The following is a 27,168-nucleotide window of genomic DNA, read 5'->3' as shown; positions in this document are numbered from 1 at the left end:
GTAGAATTGCACGTTTTAAATCAGGATTTTTTTTAATGTGTCTGTCTAGGTTTGAAAGCTACTGAAGTCACATTTTCAGTGATGCTGATTGAAATTTCTTTTATAAAATATACATATATATATATCTTTTTCATGTGCAGAATATACAGTTCTGAAGTGCTTGAACATATGGCTGATGAAACATCTCAGATGTTCACTTTATGTGGAGTAATGAGGAATATGGAGATGTAAGAAAAATATCCATATTTAAAACTTTATATAGTAAAATAACTTCCAGCCAAAAGAACATATGGATTTGACTTAAATCTAAAGCCCAACTTAAATATGAATATTTTAAATATTTTATATTAATATATATTTTGCACTTTTATGATGGATAGATGCACTTTTATGGACCTTCAAAACAGAAACAACCATTTACAGCCAATATAAAGCTTGGAAGGGCCAGGACATTGTTTAAAATAACTCTGATTGTTTTCTTCTGAGAGAAGAATGTCATATACACCAAGGATGGCTAGAGGCCAGGGTGAATCATGGGCTAATTTAAATTTTTGGGTGAAGTATGCCTTTGAAGGTATAGTTCAACCACAAATTATATTTGTCATCACTTACTCACCCTCATGTTGTTCTTGTTCCAAACCTGTATGAGCTTCATAGCCTACCATTTTTATGTTGGACACCATCCCACCTGCAATCTTTTGAATGGGTTTCGGGTAGTATATTTGATAGACATTTTAATTAAAGTTCCTGTCGTGATAAAACTATTTTACTGCACTCAGGAGGCCCCCTGGGGTCCGTAGCACCAAGCGCCTTCCCAAAATTCCTCCGTCCGTGAACCCACAATTTTTATGGCATTAATGCTATTGCTATGTGGGATCTCAATATCTCAGCTCTGGAAGGGTCTAGAGAGCCTCCATTTTTGCACTCAGGTATAAGTCTCATGGCCCTCTATCAGAATCCAGAGTTTCAAGACGATCAGAGATATAATGTAAAAAAAAAAATTTCATTTTTCATCTGGACGACTGGGACACAAACAATGCAATAATCATACGAATAAGGTTTCTATGTAATAACACAACAAATAGGCGTAAATCTGTGAAAATATCAAGATCCTGCTAAATAAAGCAAAAAAACATAAATGACTGAATTTATTAGCATAAAAAAGCATTCAGAAAATATTATATTAAAAGCAATTTTAGTTCCAGCAGTTGTTAGTTCGCTTCAAATTGTAATATACCAAAATGTGCTAAACAAAAATGCACATTTAACCCCCCTCGCATTTTCACGACTCTTCCCGCCCATTGGGAGTGATTGGCAGCTTCACCGACCAATAACAATGACTTGGATTTCAACTGACCAATCAAAATCTCAAGGGCAGGAAACCGGCGTTTCATGTTTCATAAACAAAACAGATAACATTGTATAACTGACAGTGTCACAACACTTACAAAGTCTCTCAGTTGAAGAGAGGAACTTCTGTGGCATAAATATCAATGAAGATATACCTCCTAAATCTGAGTGCATCGTAAGTAAACTAGACTGGTGACAGTCCAAGATGTTCAGCAGTTGATAGTTTATTGTCATGATGCTTGGAGGTTGATGGTTAACCAGTTTGAGAGGTTTAACCAATTATGTTGGGCTACAATTAGTCTGATTATGTGGACTGATGATTGCCTTTGTTCATCTTGGCTTTGCAGCACACATCCTCGACGCTATGAAGAGACTGTACTTGATCGAGCCGATCGTCGCGATTTACGCGTTTGCCAGTTTTATGGTGTATCCTCTCGTACAGCAGTACGTGTATCGCAGACTGTGGCTGGAGATCACAAACTCATCTTACCCGGTGTCCAACGACACTTCCCGATGCGCCGCCAACAGCAGCAACCACACCAGCCAACAAGAGGTAAGTAGGATCACAATCTGACACACAATTATTAAGATATTTGGATCTTAAGCCACGCTTTAAACGGATGTCATTGCATTATAGCAACATTTCAAATCAAGAGTTGCTAGAGCTTTTCTCATAACTAACATTCTTTAGCAGTTGCTTTTAACTAACTGGTCCCAGGATATTATGGTAACATTTCATTTTAATGTGCCCTTGTTACATTACTATAGTAATAATCCATTGTTATCCTATGACATTCATGGAACCAAAATACAATTTGGTTAAAATAAATGTTAATTTAAATTCCTTATCTGGACATGATATTAATCACAAGCTTGCAGAAAATAAATAAAATGGGACAAAACTTTTTCAAATAACAAAATCTTGTTCTTAAAGAGCAAAATCTTAAAGGAGTAGTTCACTTTAAAAAAACAAAAAAACTTTGCTGATAATTTACTCATTAATTTACTCATAATTTACTACCCCTTTCACTTGATAAGACCCTTATTCATCGCCTGGAATCGTTTAAAGCCGGTTAACTTTTTCAAATAACAAAATCTTGTTCTTCTTAAACAGCAAAATCTTAAAGGAGTAGTTCACTTTTAAAAAAAACTTTGCTGATAATTTACTCATAATTTACTACCCCTTTCACTTGATAAGACCCTTATTCATCGCCTGGAATCGTTTAAAGCCCTTTGAACAGTTTGCAGTTTGCACTGAAACTGTCTTTTGGACCTTGAACCGTTTGGTTACCAGTAAAGTCCATTAAATGGAGAAAAATCCTGAAATGTTTTCATCAAAAACCTTAATTTCTTTTCGACTGAAGAATGAAAGACATGGACATATTGGATGATATGGGGGTGAGTAAATTATCAGCAAAAGTTTTTTTTTAAAGTGAACCACTCCTTTAAGGCTTAGAACTTGCTTTTTCTTCCAAAATACAATAAGATGTTTTTTTTTTGTTTGTTTGTTTGTTTATTTGGCAGAGATTAACACATAGGAAACAAACCGTTGTTGTTCCGATGTAAGTCTCAAAAAATTCTTCAGAAAATCAAAATAATCATTAATATAGGATCAAAAACGCATGCATCAAAAAAATCTACATTTGTCACATAATGACACTTCTGGAAATATTTGAATCAATTTACACTTGGAATAATGAAGCCCATGACACACTAAGTTTAAACTGTCTTGCATCAATGAAACACCTGTGGACAAGTTCAAGAACAAAAAGCCATTCGGTTCATTGCTGAACATTCTGAATCTTAACTGTTGTCCATGGCAACACTGTTTAACAGACCGGAAAACACCCGGGAACTGTTTAATTTCTCTTGCCGTAGAAAGACAGAACCCTAATAAGTTAGTGAATAACTAAATAAGATGTTAACTAATAACTCAAATCAATTTTCATGTCCATTATCACAAAATAAAAAAGTCTTGGTCAACCTGTCAGGGCTTATTTTAGTGTATCCACGTGTTATTGTTTTAAAGAACCGCCTGTTGTAGTATAGTTATGGTCATTGATACCTAAGCACACACATCTGCGTTTCATTTCCTCTTTCTTTTCTTTTTTTTTTTTTATAACTGTTCTTTTTTGTACCAGGAATTGCATCAGATGTCATAAGATACATATGCAGCAACAGAGTTTTGAATGGACGTTGGTTTTATTTTGCGCTTCTTTTTTTTCAGGAGGTGCAGAAAGCAGCTTCTCTGTTCTCTATGTTCAGTGAATTGTCTTCCTTGATCCCCAGTCTCGTAGTGACCCTCCTCCTGGTGGCCTACAGTGATCAGCGCGGGCGAAGGATCACCATTATTATGCCCCTCGTTGGGTCTCTGATCTACACGCTTTCTTTCCTGGCCGTCTCCTTCTTCGAGCTAAACCTGTATCTCCTCATTGGCGCCTCTTTTGTTAGTGCCCTCTTTGGTGGTATCAGCACCATGCTAGGCGGCTGCTTCGCCTACGTGGCCGATTTATGCGCGGACGACAAGCAGAAAACCATTCGCATGGCGGTGGTGGACATGATGATTGGCTTGTTGGCGGGTGTGGCGTCAATCTCCACTGGGTACTTCCTGCATGCGACCGGTTTCAACTGGCCTTTCTTCACGTCAGCCATATTTCAGGTGGTTAACTTGCTATACGCTATCTTCCTCCTGGAGGAAACCAGGGTGATTGACAGCTCAGAGACTGTGGCTTGTTGCCAGGCCCTGAAGAAACTAGCATGTGGTATCTACTGCTTGTTTTCAGGAGAAAGTACTCGAAAAAAATGGGTTCTTGCGCTGCTGATTGTTACGTTTTCCTCCTTATCTTTTGTCAATACCGGGGGTTTGTCCATGACAACACTTTATGAACTCAATAAGCCGCTGTGCTGGACCGAGATCCTCGTGGGCTATGGCTCTGCGGCCAGCACCTCCATTTTCATCACTAGTTTTCTCGGTCTGTACTTGTTCTCTCTCTGCCTGCCTAACACAGCTATCGTCCTCATCGGGATGCTGTCAATCGTTATAAGCATGTTGATGACGGCTTTCGCAAAGACTACGCTTATGATGTTCCTCGGTGAGCATGCACGTTACACTAAAATGTTTTTGGGGTATCTTATAAAATTAATTGATTACAGTACAGTAGTCAACATTTGAAGTAGATCAAAAAACAAGAATGGGTATTGTAACTTTGATGAAAGGTTTTGATCCACTTAAAATGTTGACTACTGTATATATATATATATATATTAATGAATTAATTTGATAGCGCTAATACATATATACGGTATATGTATCTGTGTATATTCCTTTCCCATTATCAATTTGAAAAGCACTAATAATTACTAAATAAAATAGCATAAATAATTAATTAGTAAGTAAATATAAATTTTTTCGGGTTCTACATGAAAATGCTATGATGCCTAATTTCACTTGACTTTACTTTTCAGTGTTTTGGGGGGTTTTTTAGACAAAAAATTTAACATTTTAATATCTATTTTATTTATCGGACTTACTTAACATGACAATAATTTATTGTACTGGCCAGAATTTTTATATAACTACATCCCAGTTTTTTTAGAGCCTTGGTAACAAGCATTTAGAGTCAAGAATGACTAAACCTTCAACAATGAATAAATCGCATAATTACAATTTTATAAGGCATCAGAGTCAAATAAATAATTGTATATGTGTGTGCTGTCTCACAGCGCAATTTTGTTCTTAATATACTGACTGTAAAAGTGGTATATGGTCCACTGCGTTTGTAGTTTTATATTATGGTGAGGATTTATAAAACTAATTAAGAGCAAACAGCAGCTGTTCCTGGATTACAGTGACCTCCCGTATCTTATCACATTTTATGCAATTATTATATGTAGGCTACATTAATCCTAAAGTTTGCTCTGATAACGGTCTGAACACAATTACACTGGTATCTGTACTAAAGTGTTAATTAATTTCATTATCAGATATCATCAGTGATCTGTTCTATATGTTGGACACCTTTTTTTGTTTTGGTAAATTAACTACACATATTAAGCCAATATGACATAAACGTCAATGTGAGCTGTAAATTTGTAGCCATCTAAAACTAGGTAAAAATTCAGTCATTTTGGAGGCCTTGTTTGTTTAGTTTATGTGAGTATTGATGTGTTTGCTTACAGTAAGGATTCCTGCTATGTTTGCCATCATGCCGTTTCCCATCCTGCGTTCGATGATGTCAAAGGTCGTCTCAAAGTTCGAGCAGGGTGAGTGGCTCTCTGAAAAGCACTGTTCCGAATCAAAACTCCTGATTCAGCTTATTCATGCTGCTCATAAAAGCTCTTTTCTGCTCAAGAGATGTGTTTTTGTGTGACTATGCACCGCAAAGGCATTTCAAAGACAAGCCTTCTGTGAATTGCAAATTAATACACTGTGTACATTCTTCCTTTGAAAAGACAATCATGTATTTTCCTTGTTTACCCTCTCAGGAGCGCTCTTTGCCTGTGTGGCTTTTATGGAAAACCTGAGCAGCAACGTGTCCTCTGCGGTTTTTAGCAAAATTTATGCAGAAACTGTAGCATGGTGTCCAGGCTTTGTCTTCCTATTAGGTGCTGGACTCAGTGTCATTCCCATAAGCCTACTGGGGTAAGAGTTGCTCTGAAACATAACCAGTTACTGATCTTTATAGAACGCTGAACCGTCTAAACTGTGCACTTTAAAGGGATAGTTTACTTTGAAATCATTTTGATATTTAGCTAACTCGAGTGCATCCAAGATCTAGGTGTTTTTGTTTCCGCAGTAGTTTCAATTTTGATATTTTTAGGTCAAACCGTTGTTGTGTGTCAGTCATATAATGGAGGTCTATGGTCACCACCTCAAAGATCATGCACAGAGAAGTCCAAATTAAACATGATTTAATGACTCGTAAATGTAAGTACACACTGATGGCCTAAGACACGAAACGAGCGGTTTGTGTGAGAAAACGAACAGTATTTAAATCGTTTTTACCTCTTGTTACCACAGCCACAAAGCGCCCGCGGATCACTTGAACAGGGCTGTGGTTACAAGAGGTAAAAACTATATAGATACCGTTCGTTTTCTCACACAAACCGCTCGTTTGACCTAAAAATTTAAAAATTGAAGCTACTGCAGAAACAAGGGCACGTACTGTACATCTTGGATGCCCTTGAGGTAAGCTAAAAGATATCAAATTAATTTCAAAGTGAACTATCCCTTTAAAATGAGTGCTGATTATGTAGCACTTTGGGTATGAGAAAAGTGTTATTATGTTATTAATGTTAATATATCAAATTCTTTTTTTTTGTAAGACCCAAAGATTACTTGGTTATCCTGTTTCTGGCAGATGCCAGATCTTTTTTAGACACTTATCACTATGTTTGTAAAAAAAATCTGGTAACTTTTTAGTACCAAAATTAAAATTCTACCCAATGCTAATAATAAGCAAATAATTATTTTCACTTTAGGACTGATACTGATCTGTCTGATATTAAAACTCTACGCTTTTATGTAATTCTATAATTTTATCTGAATAAATGAAATATAAAACGCTAAAAACTAAACTCAATCAATTTTAAAGTGCCACTATTATGCTGTTTCGAATATGACCTTTCTTGCTTAGTAAAATATAGCAGTTTGTGAATGTAAAGTGTCTGCCTGTAAAGCTTTGTAGCTGAGGCCTGGAAGAGTTTGGTTTGTGTTTTTATCATGTAGACACGTCACTGTTTTCTATGGTTCACTTCCAAAGAATGATGACTTGCACTGTCTGGAATTCATACTTTCCAGTCACATGACCACAATTAATGCCTGGCGGGCAACAAACGGGTATTTTAAACGGAGAGTCCTGTAGTTCCAGGTCTTTCTACATTTACATTTATTCATTTAGCTGACGCTTTTATCCAAAGCGACTTACAATTCCTTTATATGTCAGAGGTTGCACGCCTCTGGAGCAACTAAGGGTTAAGTGTCTTCTCAGGGACACATTGGTGTCTCACAGTGGATTCGAATCCAGGTCTCTCACACCAAAGGCATGTGTCCTATCCACTGTGCCATCATCACCCCAAAGTGTGGTAGACCTAAGGTATGAGACCTCCAAAACAAAATTAGAAACCTTTAAAATAGCAAAAGGGGGGCACTTTAAATGCTACAAGTGATATAGGCATCACATTATATACAATATGAAAAGGATTTTGAGATTTGCTAAAGATTACATTTGACATTGTTATTAAATTATTAGTGTTTGGATAATCTAAACATGAAAATAGGAAATTGGCAATTAAATATCCAATATAAGCCGATACCAATACATTAAAAATTAGGACTGCTGTACTGTGTATTCCTACTTTTTTTTAAAATTAAATTACAATTACACTCAGTTTTGTTTCGTATGATATGATTTTAGGTCAGGAAAACACCTTGTTGGACCCGTTGGTTATTCTTAACCGTTGGTTCTTCAGTGAACATAGGCTGTAGTTCCTCATTTACATTTCCTCTTTGCCATTTTGCTTCTGCTGCATGCATTTGTTATACATGAGGGCGTGTAGTTAACAATGCTGATTCATTCTGACTCTGTCTCACTCTAGCATCCTTAGGTTTTTCCATCCATTGGATTCTAATGACACTCAAGCACTTTTATCAGAAGATGGGACAGAAGCTTCAGACGACCCATCTGTAGCTTAAATCCAAAGGGAGTTCAAATACCTCAGTCATTCACTTCAAATCCCCTGTGTGTTTATTTACTTTCCTCATACCGACACAGGGAGATAAACTAAGAACTGGATACAACTGAGAACATGTGAAGCCAAAAGTCTGTTATTAGTATTTTCAGCCATAAATATGTTTTTTTTTTTTTTTTTCGTGAAATGCAGTATATGATAATAGTGGTTTTAGGGAAGATCACAAAAGAAGGGAACATAATTTTATATTTCTAAAAGGGAATATATTTAATAATAGTAATTTCAGTTTACATTTCTAAACGGAAACATTAGCAGCTTGCAAGGCTGCAACAAAATGGGATTGAAGTTTAAGGTACGCTAAGTTAAATTTTAAGGTACTGTGTCATCTGCAAACAACAATCAATGCATATTAACTGTGAAAGGCTTCTATAAATGTTTAAATCTATGCAATGAAGATAAGTCCAATCACAATTCAGGATGCAAATAGATGTAAGAAAGAAGACCAGTCAAATTTAGTATGCAAATATGCCAATGAAACCATCACTTGCAATATTCTTTAAAGAAATGTAAGATTAAATGTCGAAAATCAAGGTTATTCTGAATTCATTAGTTGTATGTACTACTGAATTAATTGCAGACGTGTATTACTTAGAAGAAATATCAGTACATGGCTGCCTTACAAGTATAGTAATTATCTAAAGTTTGGACTGATGTGCAATACGTTCTTATTCTGTTTAGAGTAAAAGATTTATACATTTTTATAAGACACAATTTCAGATTTTTCTTTCTTTTTTTTTTGTTATCTCTGCTTTTTAAAGTGTGGCAGGTTTTCAATAGTGTCACACTGGTCTCAGATTGAGTCGTGAGCAATTCAGTCTGGCTCTGATCTACCATTCACCTTTTATGGGCCTGTTGTCCTGTGTGATGTGGTGTGGTGCTAAATTGATGTGTTCTAGATAACATTCTATACTCCAAAAAACAAATCGATTGGTGTAGATCTGTTTACTTTGTTTGGATGCTTTGCAGTGGAAAAAAAAAAGATTTTTGAGGACTGGGTAGATTGATTTTTGTACGTATACCCCATACTTGTGCTCCTACGCACTGAAACCATACGCAATTGGAAAGCATACTGAACTATTACTACTAAAACAAACCAGTCCACCTCATCTATTTATACAAACATGCTCAAACCCTACTATGGAAACAAAGTTTTTTATATAATAAAATAAAATTGCTATAAATCAAATGGCTTCTGCTTTGAGTTTGTCTATCAATTTTACAGGCTTTCACAGGCCCAGTGATGTGTTATTAGCAACATACTAATGCTTTTCAGGTTAAAAGGTGATAGAAATTATTCTTATTGTTATGATCAGCTAATTAATTTGCTAATTTAGTGTCTGTCTGCCAAATTAATTCAAATAAATTAACTAGAAAATGCTGTTTAGGAGTCCAAAATCTCTGCATGTACACCACTATTGTCTTAATTTAACATTTTTGTTGAAATAATGTTTGTTTTATTGAACATTTTCTGTGCGCTTCGTGTCCTGAAGGTGGCAGTATAGATACATATATAAAAACGGCAGACGGAATGTAGACTATATTGCTGCCTTTTTATTTACATGAAACTACTTTTAGTTTTATTTACATAATTTTTCTATGGCAGAAATAGTCAGAGTAGTATGTGGTTCCGAATTCAGCATTTATATGTCTAAGCAAAGTTTGAATTTTTATTGATTGGTTGTTTTAGGTCATTAAAAAAAGACTTTTATTTAGCATACACTCATGATAGGCTATACGATTTCTTTGTTGACAAAACATTTTTTTTTAAATATTAAAAAAAAAATCGATTTTTAAGCAAAAAGTAACAGTGGAATATATGATGCAATACATTTTTGTTCTGGGAAAAACAAACAGTGTGAATACACAATGGAAATTTGAAGTGCCCAAAAGTGGTGATCAAAACCACAACCTTTCCAAAGAGAAATAGTGTGATCCTGTGTATAAATGCAGAAATCCACTGACGTCTGTCCTGCCACACCTCCCCATGGGTTTGATTTCCAAGCCCCCTCATGATGAGAGGTCATAGATCTGCAGATCTTCATAATTGTGCAGTCAGAGTGTCTGCCGGGTGAAAGTATGATAAATCTGAAGTGGAGGGGTGGTGGGCTTCTCTGGTTTCCAAACTGAGACTCAACATGATCTACCTTACCACAGACTGCCATCTCCCCCTCACCCTATTTATTTCCCTCTCTCATTTCTCTCTTTTAATATGTGTACTGTGTACTCTCCTTTCTATGAATTCTCACCATCCATATACAGACACGTTTTATTTGATCTTTATTCAGATGCACACACACACATACACATCCCTGATTCACAACCCCCTGCACTTCTTGGCTGGCTTAGCCAGATAACACTCGCACCCACACGCCACCCAGGGATGAAAAGCATCCAGGCTCCTAACAAACAGTTGGACCCTTCCCTTAACGGACACATCTGGGGCTTGTTGGACACAGATGTTTCTGCAGGCCCACGCCCCACAACAGGGGTTAGGCACAAGCTTGTGTCACATAAGGTAATGTGAACACTTTTTGCAAGCACTGCAACATACACTTAAATTGACAGTTCACCCCGAAATGAAAATTCACCCTCACACTTAAAACTCACATTGTTTCAAAACTTGACTCTCTTCTGTAGAACATAAAAGAAGATATTTTAAGATTTTTTTGTTTCTGTTGTCCTTACAATTGAAATCAGTTGTCACCAAAACTGTGGTTAAATGATGACAAAATTTTAATTTTTCCTACAAACTATCCCTTTTATAAAACAGTGGACGAAGGGCAAATAAGCTCCAAATTATAAGCTCCAGATCTCAAACTCTAAACCTACCCTTAAAATCAGCAACGCACTGGCTTGCTTATATGTTAGAGAGAATGTATTTTAACATAAAAAGAAATAACTAATTATCAACTCAGGCTCAAGTAGAAGTCAAGAGGGGCTGAGTCTCAAAGAAGATAGACTGATATTCTCCAGTGGTGCGTGTGTGGAGCTAGTAGTCAGTGGAACTATATTGGATTCTGGCAGCCGCATCTGTCTTGGACACTTCACATGCTGTGCTGCTGGCCAAAGGATTAAGTGTAAATACATATTCTGAGTAATGACTAGATAACTGCCATAGCGTGTTTGCAGTATTTTACTATTGTGATTTATATCTTGCCATTGGCTGGGTTCATCTACTACATCTAGATCAGAACCAGGACAGCTATGAGAGTATGAGAAATTCTTCTCTGCTATCAGAGGCCGTCATGAAAAGAGCATTTAAAACGTAATAAGTACTAATGTTGTAAATGTATTTTTCATGTATGTTTTATGACGTTATTTTCGATTTGATCAAGAACGTAAACTTGCCAACGCTGTTTGGTAGCCAGTCATTTGCTATTGTTGCTAGTCAGATGCTATTGTGTAAAACAAACGTGTATAAAGTTAAAAAAATGTAGCAAATTTTCATTCAGAAACGTTTAGTAGGAGCCGTGTGTGGTGAGGTTCTGTTTGACTCTCTTCATCGCGGCTTTAGTTTCTCGGTCTGATTCTGCCTCAAACTGATACAACAGTTCGATATTTACATCTGGACCGAAGCTAATGACATGCACATTTCGCCCGTAATGGTAATGGGCGTTAACCTTCCGGACAATGTGAGCGACAGTTTAGCCAATCACAACACACCGGTCTAAACTAACCAATCTGAGACCACTGCCTGTTTCTGAGCGAGTGCTTTTTTCATTACTCAGGAAGTCGACCGGTCGTTCGAGGACAGAAGAGAGCACGGCTGACAAAAAAGGTGAAGTTTATGAAAAATAAGACTTAAAAAAAAATAAAAACCACGAATACATGTTATATTGCACCCCAAAGGTGAAGTTTACGAAAAATAAGACTATTAAAAAAAGAAAAAAACACGAATGTTATATTGCACCCCATAAACACAATCATGCAAAGAAAAAAAGCAGTCACTTCAGCAGATCGTCTTGACCATGCCTAAATGCATAGAGTTACTGTCATGTGATTAGATATGATCATCTAATTAGATAGACATTAATGAGCAGTTGCATACGTGTACCTAAGAAAGTGGCTGGTGAGTATACTGTATATTGGCATTGTTGCCAGTTTCTCAGTCTTTTACCCTTTTGTTTCCCTTTAACTGAAAGGTCAAAACGTTATGTTTTAGCTCTCCTGTCGCTATACTCTTTGCTCTCCCCATGTAATTTCTTACAGGCTTGTTTGTATTTAGCTGACGCTCTAGCAGTGGGTGAATGCTTTGTGCCTCACCCATAATTACAATGTTTCAATGCCCTGCAGCTTTGCTCTGTGGGAGGGTGAGCTTCACTTACTGTAGCTCACTATATCACTGCAAAGACAGAGAGGATACTACGTCTGTGTCTAATAATTGTGTAATTGTGTGTCCTCAGTATACATCTGTTGCATGTAGCTAACAATTTCTCTTTCTTAATGACAAGATACTGTAATTTTGTATAATATTAGTTAAACAAAGCGCTTATACGACCATTGTGACATTGAAGATTGAGCATTTAGCGTTGATCATAGGAATAATTATAGCACTTTTAAAAATATTAAAACCAAAAATTGTAATAATATTTCACAATAATATTGTTTTACTGCATTTTCGACTTCTAAATATTAAGATACTTCTTTCAAAATCATTCAAAAAATTTGGGAAAAAAAAATTGGAACAACATGACGGTAAGGAGTAAATAATGAGAGACAATTTCCATTTAAGGACGAACTGTCCCTTAACCTAACCATTTTGTCCAGATTTTATTTATGCAGCTCATGTTTCAATGCCAGCAATAAGCTCACCATGAAAACCAGCACCATCTCACATTGCCAGGATATGTGGAGGGTCCTGTTCCTTGCTTCTGTCTTCCATCTCCTCTCTAACCACATTGGTGTTACAAATTGACAGACTATTTATTTTCAATCTCAAATATAGATCAGCACTCTACGTTTCAAAACCACAGTGCCCGGTCCACCATTGGCCCGGCTGTCTCTACCACTCAATCCCAATCTGAGGAATCTCAAGGCCAGCCCACCTCTGCCGTTCTGCCCCAGGAGGAGTGAGTCTCATGTCATGTGAACCTCAGGTCAGTCCAAGCACAGCTGCTTCATCTCCTCTGACAGGCGACATTGTTCTTGCAATCTAGTCCTTTTTATAACGCAGAGGAGGAAACCATCCTTCCGTGTTTTGAGAGCATGACTTTTCTTGATGTCTCAGTTGTGGTTTATATTTAGGAGACTGATGAAATCATTTTTATGCACTCTGTGCAAAAAGACATCAATTTCAATTTGAATCATAAGCAATGCAGAGGTGCAGGATGGAATAGCAAGCAGTAGAAAACAATGACAAATTATGTCTGTGCTTTATTTAGGTGAACGTGATTTCACCAAGAACAACATTACTCAGTTACACTCAATGACGCTTATCTACTTTACATTGCTGATTATGTGCAGTATATTTAGATCTGCAATATTATGATTCACAGCACTCTTCATGCACAACAGTCATGAAAAGGTTAGTGTGTCAATCAATAAATATTTAATTCCCATCCCGTCTGTGGGACCCTTCATGCTACGTGCCATGAATTCTTGCTGCATCCATACAGTTCAATTCATGCTCAGGCGCAGGGCATTTCATTGTCTATTGATTGCATATATATATATATATATATATATATATATATATATATTGCATATACAATATATATATATATATATATATATATATATATATGAAACAAGAAGTCATATTGAACAAGTATACATATATTATCATCTTATAGCAAATATTACTGGCCGATACTAAAGTTCTATACTATTTTGTCTAAGTAAAATAAAAAATACAACACAAACTATATCTTTTAAATACTACAAGTGAATTAGAAAGCACACACAAAATAATTTTTTTTTTATTAACTTTGCCACTATTCAAAAGTTTGTTTGCTAGAAAAATTCTTCTTTTCAAGATAATTCAGTTTTTCTTTACTGCACCAATGGTGTTCCTTGAAGAACATATAGTTGTGTTTTTCATCATCTTTTATCACAATTTCATTGCATAGGCATATTGGCCAAAAATTGCCCTGTTGTCATAAACTTTTGGATCCGTTCAACCCCTGACACTCTCTCCCTCCCATCCTCCATAGATCTAATGTGTAAGACATTTTAAACCATGTAAAGTCTGTTTTGCCTATTACCAAGGAATTCTACTGGAATAATGTCATCATAACTTTAGTTCCAGGACTAATTACTGTACATGATGATGAATAGTCAGGTTTTAGTGAAGCAGCTGACTGTAAACAGACAAGATAAGGGCATTACTCCTATAAAAGCATTATCACACTGCAAAATCCTCCCTAAACATATTTCTGATGGCTCCACTGTCTTAGTCCCACCACCCCACGCTCTGATTTGCACAAACTTTGATGTGTAACAATAACAGGTGTTATTACTTGATTATGAAAGAATGTATAAGAGCTTGTGTGATAGACTGTTTAAAAATCTTTTCTACGTTCTTTTGAAACCCACTCTGGCTTTTCTTGTTTTGAGGATGGTTAACCTTACCTAAACCTCTTCAACAGCTGTCTGAGTCACTTCCTACAGTACATCGGACAAACTCCAAGGATGTGTCAGCCTCTGTATAAAGATTGTCTTTGAGTGAAACAAAGGAGTTACCGCTTTGATATCTGATATATTGCACAGCAGAAGAATTTGTCCCCCGCCCTTTAGTTACCAGCGTTTCGCTTTATATTTTATTCCTGCTGGTGTGTTGAAGAAATGTGACGAGGAGAGAAATGTTAAATGATGAGATTTGCTTCCTCCGCCTCGCTAAACTAAAAGTCACGCATAAAGAACGGAAATGTTTTGCTTGTGTTCAACATGTGGACTGGACTCATATGGCACACATGCTTTGTCGAAACATATGCCACCTACAAAACTGCCAGATTGGACCCTTTTAAAATATCAATATGCACTGTAATGTCAAACTCAGATGAGAAAACTTTATTCATCATAACTTATACAAAGGAGAGAAAATGATTAAAATAAAGAACTAAATTGCTTGACTGAGCAATTCTTTAGAAATGTTGGCCCCATATTGATTGCAGTTGATGGAGATTTGTGGGATGCACATCCAGGACACGAAGCTCCCGTTCCACCACATCCCAAAGTTGCTCTATTGAGTTGAGATCTGGCGATTGTGGGGGCCATTTTAGTACAGTGAACTCATTGTCATGTTCGAGAAACCAATTTGAAATGATTTGAGCTTTGTGACATGGTGCTTTGTCCTGTTGGAAGTAGCCATCAGAGGATGGGTACATGGTGGCCATAAAGGGATGGACATGGTCAGAAACAATGCTCAGGTAGGCCGTGGCATTTAAACGATGCCCAATTGGCACTAATGGGCCTAAAGTGTGCCAAGAAAACATCCCCCACACCATTACACCACCACCACCAGCCTGCACAGTGGTGACAAGGCATGATTGATCCATGTCCTCATTCGGTTTACGCCAAATTCTGACTCTACCATCTGAATGTCTCAACAGAAATCGAGACTCATCAGACCAGGCAACATTTTTCCAGTCTTCAACTGTCCAATTTTGGTGAACTCTTGCAAATTTGACAGTTCCAACATGGCGGATGACTTAGCGACCCATTGAAATAGAGTCAATGTATGTATATCTATGGTTCCAACCTTGTAACTTTGCAATGCTATTTGCAAGTTTTATTTGATCTATGCTTTCGGGATATGATGAATCGTTGAACGATGTTGGTAATGACTGAACTTGTGACCAGTTGGCAGATTTGTTCAACTGTCCATGATCACAATAAATACTTTTCCCAGTATAATTCATTCCTATTCACAATAATTTAAGCCACAATCTAAAGCCACAAATATGAAGTCTATGTTTTCCTATGCTGCCACTTTCTGAAAGATGATGCAATTGAGGAACTAGCATTTGTCAAATTAATATTTGTGCTTTATTGTCTCAGATACATTGTTTCTATAATGTTATTTAATACAAACAATCAGTGTTGTGCACTCGAGACTCGGTCTCGGACTCAGTCTCGAGTCCATATTTTAATGGACTCGGTCTTGTCATGGACTCGTGTGCATTTTAACTCGGAATTGACTCGTACTCGAACATATTGGGAGTTGGGATTCGGACTTATTCCCGAGTCCACTCGAGTCCCATTCAAAATATGTCATGATTATTACTGTATGTTAATATTTCTTTAAATTGTTGTTTGATTGAAACGTCCAATGATTGCTGACTTTCTTGTGCGCAACTGCGCATGACTTGAGACTATAATGTTCGCGGCACGCAAATGCAGCAGGACCCAGGTCAGATGTGATGTGGAGCTTCTAGCTCAACTATGTATCGAAAATGTCTGCCTTATCATCCATAATTCAGTTTGCATATTAGAGCCACACAGAATTCGTGTACAGTAATGTTCTATGAAAGAGCACTTACTGATTGTAATAATTGTAAGTAATAATCATAATAAAATTCCCTACACCACTATATGGCCTTTTTACCATTGCAGTGTACATGATTCCATGGTATATTTGGTTTACTGTTTGAGTATGGTGCCAATTTTATTGTTACCACCAAATATTTTACATATTCTTGAAGATATCTTTAAGTCTGGTTTGAGACCCAACCTTAGGTTATCCAACCTCTATGGTCTCGGTCTCGACTCGGACTCGACCCTCTATGGTCTCGGTCTCGACTCGTACTCGAGTGAGCTGGTCTCGACTACAACACTCTCAATTAAATAAAATAAAAAAGGAGATATTAAGCTACAAAATGTTTTAATGGCGATGTCTACTGTAATCAAATCAAAATTTACCACAATGTTCACGTAATTATAATATTAATTCAGTATTATTAGAATTGTCCTCGCTTAAAAGTTTTTTCTGCAACTGCTTGTATTTCCGATAAACAAGTCCCCAGTCTTATATTTCTTATTTATGTTGGTAAACGTGGAGGAAGAGTTCGATGGTAAACTTTGTGGATGCTTAGTTTCCTGTTGTTTATAGTAGCCAGGCCAGGCTCAATAGAAAATCACCACTCAAACCACACATCCATCTAATTTCGGATGAATATGGGTGGATCTAACAAAGACATGGATTGCGTGATGCTTTCATATACGCCTTTCCTCCATGTGATGTGTTTTCATTGCCTGACAATCAGTCCTGTGGCCTAAACGGCTGTCTCACAAGCGCAAACCAAACAATGCGCCCCGCTCAGAAAATCCCTGCACCGCAGCAGGGCACTGGAGATGTTTCCTGCTCTTCCAGAGCGACTGTGGCCACATCATCAATGCCAACTTGCCGTTTCGGTACTGTGGGGTTTGACCGAGACAAACTCAGTTCCACATCGCCAAAGTGTTGTGGTTTCTGATGGCCCTCCATTCCTGATACTGTTCCTGGTTCCACCCAAAGTGGAAAACTATCAACCACACCCTGAATTGACCCAGCACGGCATCATGGGAACCACCCTGGTGCACATGGCCCCACTTCCGGAAATGCCTCCCAAACACACTCGCACAGATATTAATAACTTTTACCCGTTTTCCTGGTGTCAGAGGAGCGAGATGTTCCCTCTCAAACACGTTTCCTCCTTTCCAAGATGCCAGAATTCTCCCCCCTCCTTTGTTGCCTCCTGTCTCCGTCTGTGGTTTCCTTCCAGTAGTGCAATAATAATAAGCTCAGCATTTCCCTTGATGCACCTGGAGCTCAACTGTTTTACTGACATGCTCTGCAGGATGGGCTTATACGAATAAAAGAAGAATTACACAGGTGGCGATTACTTTAGGCTGTCCAGTCAGCCAAATCCTTTTGCGTTTTGATGTATTTATTGGTGTTCGTGTGAATCTATCATGTCAGCATGAACCGAGCACTCAATCACAAAGGACCATATCAGGAGCAGATGAGGTTTTCATCTCACCATCAGCCTCCGTTTGATGTTTATCGGACAGCTGTGAGTGAAGACACCTTGACCTCTGGCCAGATCCCTCTCTGGGTTTTGGCAGTTCATTCTAATAGAGAAGTGAATAAATATTGACACTTGCTGTGAATTCCAGGGGTTCCCTAACTGATGTAATTTTAACACTATAAGAATAACACTCGATTCATTAGTTTTTCTTTATTTTGGCATCATGTTTTCAGTGTAGGACGCAATGACTCTAATGGTATATTGGCTTTGATGTGATCTATAATGGTTCTAAAATGATTACGCTATCATTTTTCTAGAAAGATTATGTTTCTATTTTGCTGATAACATTCAAATAGATTGTCTTTGTATAACAGTTTCTTACAGGGTTGTGTGCCATTGAGATTTGAATTAAGAATGCTTTGTATATATATTTTTTGAAATATAAATCAAGTTTTCAAACATTATTTAGAATTTCAATTTGAATGTATATAAGAAGTAGAATTTCAAAATGAATTTAAATTCAAGGAAATACATATCCACTGTAAAAAAATATTGTTGGTTTAACATAAAAAAAGAGGTAACCTTTGCCTTAAAATTTTAAGTTCATTGAAATGGAAAAATTGAGTTAATACAATGAAGGAGATTGATTTGACCATGAGAAACTCAAAATATTATGTTATCTGAACTACATAAATTATTTAAGTTAATTTGACTAAAAGAAAAAAAGTTGTGATTAAAAATCATGAACATATTTTTTTTTTTACAGTGAGGAAAAAAAAAAGCTAAAAAGTAAAAAAAAAAAAATCCTTGACCTTGGATGGATGGATGGATAGATACTTCCCAGTGTTTCCCATTTCCCAGAATGCGACTGTTTGAAATTTGTCCCAGAACAAAAAAGCACACACACTGTAAACAAATATATGATCAATAATTTATAACAATGTGTGTTTTTACATTGCTTTAACAATGTTATTTAAGCAATTTTCATTTTTTTTAATACATGTTATACAAGATTCAATTTAATGCAATTTAAGTTGAAATGATTTAAACATCCAAGTTGATTGTACTTAAAAATATAAGGCAGCAACTTTTTTTTACAGTGTCTAAGCTCATCAGGAACAATATTCTCACAAATAATGGAAAATAGTGTAATATTAAAGCCTCATTCAGATATTAAAATAAAACAATATGTAATGTTCCTACTTGTACCAATTTGTTGGCAGGACTAAACGCAAAACGTGTCAAACCTTTTTAACAAGTCCCAAACTGACAAGGGACCCATGTGATCGGCAGTGCGTGCCTCTGCCAAAACGACAAATACAAGAGAAGAGGAAGGGTGGGCTTTGAACAAAGAGAGAAAATAAACTTACTCTGGACAACAATAGCGGAATATTTTTACATTTTGGTCTTTGCTTAATAACACATGAAAAGCATGTACAAAGGTTGAAGTGTTTCTTGATTCTTTTCTGAAATGGTATTGTTGACATTTTTCTTTTTTGTCTGGCTAGATGTCGCATTCTTTCCTTGCACTGAAACTCACGGTCTCAAAATGGGTTTCACAGTAAAATCTGTCAATTAGAAGTGAAGCCTTCACAGTTTACTGACTTTATGCAGCCATGTTTTGGTGTGTGCAGTGTCCCAAAATATTTTCATCTGATATTTTTAGTTTGTCAGCATGAGTGCGTAACCCAGGAGTGGTCAGCTTCTGATGTGTTCATGGCCTGTCGCTGTATTTAGAGTGAAAACACCATACAGCATTTTACCAGATCATCGCACACTATCCCCACTGCAAATTAGAGCCTGTGTGCTGTGCCCTGGCTTTTTAAACTTTCTTTCTCCGGTGCTGTTAAACGGAAACATGTGGCAAATCCATATACAAACACAGTGCACATGCAAACTCATGCATGCACACAAATGAAGTCTCATGATTGCATAAACAGAGACACAAACATCATGCTGTAATGAGTACAATCTTTTATTTTTCTTGTTAAATATGGATCCTGCTGGATGTGGATGCAATTTCTGTCATATCAAAGATTTGGAAAGATGCCAGAGAGTTGCTCTGAAATGAAATCCCAAATTTTCCAAAGAGGTAACGGTGCACAGCCACCCACTCTGAAGTGTTAATCAATTTTAATGCTTGCCTGCTGCATTTTATGTCAATTAACAGTTGCCCTAGGGAAATATAAATCATTACTCTGAAGTATGATTGAACATACATGTCATATAGCCTACATCTAACTTGAGGGTGAGTAAATCATGGGTTAAGTTTCATTTTTCGGTGAACTAGATTTTAAAGGGCACCAATGTTACAGGTTGGACTGTTTATGTAAATATTTTAAAGTGAAGTTGATTGGAGACATGAATTTGTCAGGTGCTTCAAATTATTATTTTTTAAAGCAATTCTTAGGTGATCATTATGAATTGGGGTATATCGATGCATGGAAAATCATGTCGCATGAAAGTTGATAAACATTTTAAGTTAAATATTTAGTACTGTTTCATGAGAATATAAAATCCACCAAACTACACGCACTCTAAAAATGCTGGGTTGTTTTAACCCCAATTTTGGGTAAAATATGGACAAACTCATCCATTGGGTTACATTTTTAAATTACATTTTTAACCCAATGGCTGGGTTTGTCCATATTTTACCCAAAATTGGGTTAAAACAACCCAGCATTTTTTAGAGTGCAGGAATAACCTAAATGTGTGCACAAGTTGCACACACAAAACTTCTATGGTACTTGTTATTGTTCTTTTTTGACATTAGGGAGATTAAAGGAGTAGTTCACTTAAAAAAAACAAACTTTTGCTGATAATTTACTCACCCCCATGTCATCCAAGATATCCACGTCTTTCTTTCTTCAGTCGAAAAGAAATTGAAGTTTTTGATGAAAACATTCAAGGATTTTCTCCATATAATGGGCTTCAATGGGAACCAAACGGTTCAAGGTCCAAATGAGAGTTTCAGTGCAGCAAAGGGCTTTAAACAACACCAGACGATGAATAAGCATCTTATCTAGGACCCTTCAAGTCATGACTCGAAAAAAGATTTGTTCATTTTGATGAACGAATTAGAACAGGAGAGTCACAGACGCTCATCACAGAACAGAGCAAGGCGAGTATTTGTGCTTATAAAACTTGAACTTTTATTTATTTTTGAAATGACCGATCATTTTGCTAGATAAGACCCTTATTCGTCATCTGGTGTCGTTTAAAGCCCTTTGAAGATGCACTGAAACTGTCATTTGGACCTTTAACCGTTTGGTTCCCATTGAAGTCCATTATATGGCGAAAATCCTGGAATGTTTTCATCAAAAACCTTAATTTCTTTTCGACTGAAGAAAGAAAGACGTGGACTTATAATAACGGGCAAATTAGCATAAAACAAAAAACTTAATTTTTAATTGTCTTATAAGTCAATTCTCAGTAACACTATTGCTCAGTAACCCTAGTAAAATGCAATGCATATGTGAAAGTGAAGAAAATACGATATTCCTCTAATGAGGCTGCAAAAAACCACCGTAAAATGACGTCTGGGATAAAGTAGGTGCTAATGACAATGGAAAGGTCACCTGGTCCAATTAATGTGCTTTTATGGGGCTGAGTGAGGCTTCTTTTACTATGATGTTATACAGTCTTTGAGTGTGTGCGATCTCATTTGCTGGTGTGCTAAAGGAACACCTTCAGTTCTGCCAGACTGAAGTTCACTCGTTCTTCAGAATCAAAGGACTCGGTTTTGGCAAGGTGGCTGCGCTCCCTACTGTGTGCTGGTTCTTTAGTCCTCTCACTCGAGCTGCAGACAGGCATCAATCAAACCTCAGCCCGGGGCTCTTGCCATGAGCGAGAGAGAGACCGAAAGAGAAAGCGAGAGGAAGAATGAGAGATGTGGGAGAGAGTATAGCGCAGAGGTGATTGAGAGCTGGCTTTCCTCACAAGCTTTTCTGGCATCTCAGGCGAAACACTCTCAGTCATGCCAAGATTCTCCCCATTTCCCATGCTGGTGTCCTTCACAATCTCCTTTTGCAGTCTCCCTCTCTTTCTGTTGGGTACGGGGCCAGGTCAGTGCTCTTGTCAGAGCCAACTCACAAACACTTCATGCAACACTCTGAGTGCCTTTAAAATGTATGCTTTCTGTTGAGTAATTGCAGTTCAGCACATGTTGTGAGGTCATTTAAACCCGTTCAAGGTGTAAATTTGCAGGGGTGCTGTGAATGATTTTACAGTGATGACAGATACTGTATCGTTGTTCAGAACCATTGTAACATCCATTGATAGTTGCTTGCTGTTGTGTTTACTGACCTCTAAATTAGATTAGCAAAATAATTCATTTTAATTAATAAATAAATACAACATTTTTTAATTATGATTTAATTATGAATTGTACACTGTAAAAAAAATATTGATGGTTTAACTTAAAAAAGTAAGTAACCTGGTTGCCTTAAAATTTTAAGTTCATTGAACTGGAAAAAGTGAGTAAATCATTCTTCTTCATTGTATTAAATCATCAGAAACTCAAAGTTATATGTTATCTGAACTAAATAAATTATTTAAGTTGATTTGACAAAAGAAAAAATGTTATGATTACTACACTGTAAAAAATATTGTTGGTTTAACTTAAAAAAGTAAGTAACCTGGGTAGCCTTAAAATTTTATGTTGATTGAACTGGAAAAAGTGAGTTAATACAATGAAGGAGGATTTAATCATCAGAAACTCAAACTAATAAGTTATCTCAACTAAATAAAGTATTATAAAGTTGATTTGACAAAAGAAAATATGTTGTGATAACAAATCTTGAAAATATTTTTTTACAGTGTAAATATGATATAAATATGACAATTTTATTTGCTTTTTGTGTCATACTTATAATTTATGCTATATAATTTTGACTTTTTATACCATAATTATGACTTATCTCATGAAATTGTCTTTTTAACTCTCAGTTATACCAGTTTTCTTAAGCCCGGAACACACCAAGCCAACGGTGGGCCGTCGGGCCAGGCAGTTTTTGTGCGTCAGCCGACTAAGTTTCCTCGGTGTGTTCTGCACGGTTTCGTGCCGTCGGCTGAAATTGGTCCTCGTCTGCTTTGTTTCGGCCATTTCGACATGTTGAATTGGCGTTGGGCCGTCGGTGATGGGCTGTTCAGCTTAGTGAACGAGTCCGTGCACGAGAATAATAGCAAAACAGCGAGCAAAGAAGTCAAAACGGTACAATAAGGCTGTTCATATGTTACGTCATCTTACCTGAATGTTCCTTGGCGAATATATTAATATTAACATGAGCAGAGTGGTATATTGTTAAAGATATTGTTTAGCAGGATTGTGTTAAAACGGTAAGCACTGGGGTGGTGATGGCACAGTGGATAAGACACATGCCTTTGGTGTGAGAGAACCACTGTTCGAATCCACTGTGAGACACCAATGTGTCCCTGAGCAAGACACTTAACCTCTAGTTGCTCCAGAGGCGTGCGACTTCTGACATATATAGCAATTGTAAGTCGCTTTGGATAAAAGGTATCTTTTTTTTATCTAGCGTCTTAAAGGTATGGGACAAACCCGTATGAGGTACGTGACAAACTCAAAAAAGGAGAATTAAAAACAAAGGCAATAGAAGGAAGTGCAAAGCAGTTCATGACAGCCACAAGACAGCCAACTTAATATCTCTAAGTTGACAAATATGTTAAAAAGTGACCGTCAAAAATTCATACCAGTTTTTTAAACATTGTTTGAAGCTAAATGTGACAATGTTGCTGTTATTTGAGATGCATGGCCAATGCATGGATGCACGGATGGATGGTGGAAGGATGACGAGTTTAGTGAAGCGGTTGCGGATGAAATAATAGCCCATCCGCGCATCTCTAATACGTAACCTAAAGTAATTTAACTTAAGGCAGCAACATAGCAAAATGCGAGAAAATGAATGAGTATGAAAACTGTTGGATGCAAGGCACTGTATATATGGCTAAACATGTCCCTAAATTACCGATTAGCTGTGTACTTATGTTTTTTATTTTATTTTAGAGTTATACCATTTACATCAATTACCTCATCAATCCACGTCATTACTTTTAATCTCTCAGAAAACATGATGGCATTAGAGGAGAGATAGACAAATGAAAGGAGTGGAAGGGACCACAGAGAGTCGGATCTAGACACTAAAATGGGAACCACCTGTGGGTCGCTGTGGTAATTTCTCACACTGTACACTGAGATGAAACATGGGATTGATTGCTTAAACTACCCCTCTGAACTTGCAGTCCTTGGGGTGTTTTTATTTTCAACCCAAAATGATCTCAAAATTAAGAGTTTCAACCACAGACACTTTTTAGCAGAGCCAAAATGGATTATCCTTCAGATTTTGGCTCAATACTTGAACGCTTTTTGGCTTCCTCTCTCGGCTGCTTTTCCTGTCCCTCCCTAAAAAATGCAGCCCCCCCACCACAAACAAACGACCACAGAGCCACGCAAACAGATCAAATGCTTATTTTGAGTTTAGTATTCACTTTTTATGTTTTAAGTCAAGTCTATTTTTACAAAATCAATTTCAAAGTTCTTAATAGTTTAAAGGAACAAGTTAAACTCTATTGGTAGCACCTGTGACATCACGGACAATAATTATTTCGTGAGTGAATCTTTTTTTTTTCTTCTTGAATAATTTTTTATTTTATTTTATTTTTATTTATTTTTTTGCGTTATTGAGTGTATCGGATAATAACATTATTTTCCAATCGTGAGATGCAACTTGAGACGCAGTTTGCAGTGCAATGAAAAACAACATAGGTTCTCTAGACCTGTTTCAGTAAGACATTCACAGCATTCAAAGAAAACATGTGAGAAATTTCTCTTAAATGGTAATTTAACAATAGTATTATTTAAGCAACATGCAGTCGATGTAATGATTAGGCTACGTTTCTCTATTAAGAAGACCATAATTAAAGGCCAGATAACTCTGAATGAACATTCTATTAACTTTACTGGAAGAACGTACATCTACTGTACATATTATGAAGCATCTTTAAAGTTCTGTGGTAGATTTGAAATTGCATTCAGAACTGCTTACATGGGGGTTTATACAATGTTAAATGTGGTCTGTGTGAAAGTATGTGGTGTTTTATGCCTTTGTTGTCCCCCACGCACACACCATGGATAAAGGACCAGGTGGGCCAATGTGTGTGTTCTATATTTTATGTCTTGTTGCCACATCATAAGTCTGTGAAACCATGGGACTCATAAAATGGCCACCTTTATGGTTTTTATGGGATCTGTGGTGCATCACCCAAAAAAATCTGAATATTTTTATGCAGAAAATGGAAGTTTTGTGTAATATTTAGAAATATATGAAATTTATTCTGAAATACAAATCATAATAAATGACTGGGTACAGAGGAAATTCGTTTCATACTGGCTTGTGGGTTTAATTCATGTTTCAAGAGTGGATATCATCGTCAGATCCAAGTTTTACATCTCGAACCTTTTATCTGACAGCTGTGAGCCATTACGTTCAAATCAAACATGTCAAAACATTTTTCATTATTTCCAGCACATGAATCCACACAGACACAGAATGGTGCTGTTATTGTTGAAGGGGACATATCATGAAAATTGACTTTGTCTGTGTTTAAGTGCTATAATCGGTTCCGGGGCATCTAGCAACACAGAGAATGTGAAAAGTGACAACCCAGTAACTTTGCTTTGGTAAACCTTTCATTGCAAGCATCATGTCAAAAAATAAGCCAATCAGATTTTGCTCCCCTACTGACATAATATTACCGTCCCTTAATCTGCACGTTTCCACCCAAGGGGCTACCGTTTGGTTTACAACAGTGTAACCAGTTCGTAACGCAATGGCAAAAGTTATGCAAACTGTTCTCTCGCTGGCTACACAGACGAGCACAGAACACTATTTAGAGTCTTAGCCAACCTCTGATGACACGAGAGTAGTGGATTCATTTTATTTTCAACGGAAATCTACCAGAAAAGATGAATCAATGTAACTAGAAACTAGATAAATGCAGGGCTGCCAGCTAACGTTTAAGCTATAGAACCACATTACGCAAGTAAAGGTCCTTGCACAGTACGAAATTCGCGTCCGAAATATTTAAATATTCACGTTAAAAAATAAATACCATCTCACGTTGTGTCAATCACGCTTGCACACTGCCTCCAAAACTTTCGTTCGTAATAAAAAAAAAATCGGATCAGGTTCGATTTGCTGCGTTTTTTTCCGCATCCGCATCCGCATTTTGACGTTCAGAAAAAACGCTTATGAAAATTTCAGACTTTAAGGCCATTGCATACTGAGTCCGAAAATTCGCGTCCGAAATTTCCGCACGTTCGCATTATGTCAATTACGCTGGCACACTGCCTCCGAAACTTTTGTCCGTCATAAAAAAAATCAAATCGGATTCGATTTTCAACGTTTTTCGCATCCATAGCAAGCAGTTTGAGTGGAGTTTGAATGGTGTTTTGACAATTCAGAGCCATTGAATCATGAATACGAAAGAACGCATACGAAAATTTCGGACTACTCGTAATTTTTTTGTGCTGTTTTTGCAAAATTCTGTGAAATGCTTTGTAAGGTGTTGAAAGTAGTAAACCAAAATAGTACTATTCTTAGTAGCTTGACCTAATATTTAATAAATTAACATGCAGAGGGTAGGAGATGTGTAAAACTTTGTGAATGATATGCGTTATATGTCCTTACATTAATTTTATCATTATAACATTACAGAAACAACATTACTGAACATCCAGATGCATGGATGAGGAAAGTTCTGCACAGCCCCGTTTATCCATATGCTGCCCATATTTAATTACACAGCGTGTTAATATAAAGCACAACTTCCTCATTCCATGTTTCTAACACTTTTCTTTCTTTCTTTCTTTTCTTTTTGTTCAATGCTCCTTTCACAGAGGGAGAGAAAATGAAGAGATTCGGAGCTGCAGGTGATCTTTGTGAGTTGTTAGGTGACCTACACAACTTTAGCAGAACGTCAGGTCAGTTCAAGGTAACGTGGTGAATGTCCTTCACACCTGCTATGATGAAAACCACAACCATCCAATCAATTCATGTCCCGTCCTACTTTTTTTTTGTTTTGTTCAAGAAGCCGTTTCTCT

At 36.9% G+C, this 27,168-nt stretch overlaps 1 protein-coding gene and 1 long non-coding RNA gene across 2 annotated transcripts; both read left to right on the top strand.

The window, feature by feature from the left end:
* The first annotated feature begins 1,390 nt into the window (after positions 1 to 1,390).
* On the top strand, positions 1,391 to 9,286 carry LOC120476480 (lysosomal proton-coupled steroid conjugate and bile acid symporter SLC46A3). The gene is made up of 6 exons (XM_039667519.2): positions 1,391 to 1,525; positions 1,698 to 1,903; positions 3,578 to 4,442; positions 5,530 to 5,613; positions 5,836 to 5,992; positions 7,948 to 9,286. Exons 2-6 carry the CDS (start codon positions 1,715 to 1,717, stop codon positions 8,042 to 8,044), a joined length of 1,392 nt encoding a protein of 463 aa, XP_039523453.2. The 5' UTR covers positions 1,391 to 1,525; positions 1,698 to 1,714; the 3' UTR covers positions 8,045 to 9,286.
* A 2,523-nt stretch (positions 9,287 to 11,809) lies between these two features.
* LOC148969381 (uncharacterized) lies at positions 11,810 to 27,168 on the top strand. Its single transcript, XR_016149416.1, has 3 exons — positions 11,810 to 11,878; positions 13,046 to 13,196; positions 26,965 to 27,168. It is a non-coding gene; the product is annotated as an uncharacterized LOC148969381 (long non-coding RNA).

This window comes from Pimephales promelas, chromosome 23 (genome assembly GCF_988280905.1).
Source record: "Pimephales promelas chromosome 23, fPimPro1.hap1.1, whole genome shotgun sequence".
NCBI lineage: Eukaryota > Metazoa > Chordata > Actinopteri > Cypriniformes > Leuciscidae > Pimephales > Pimephales promelas.
This window is presented reverse-complemented; position numbering and strand designations above follow the sequence as displayed.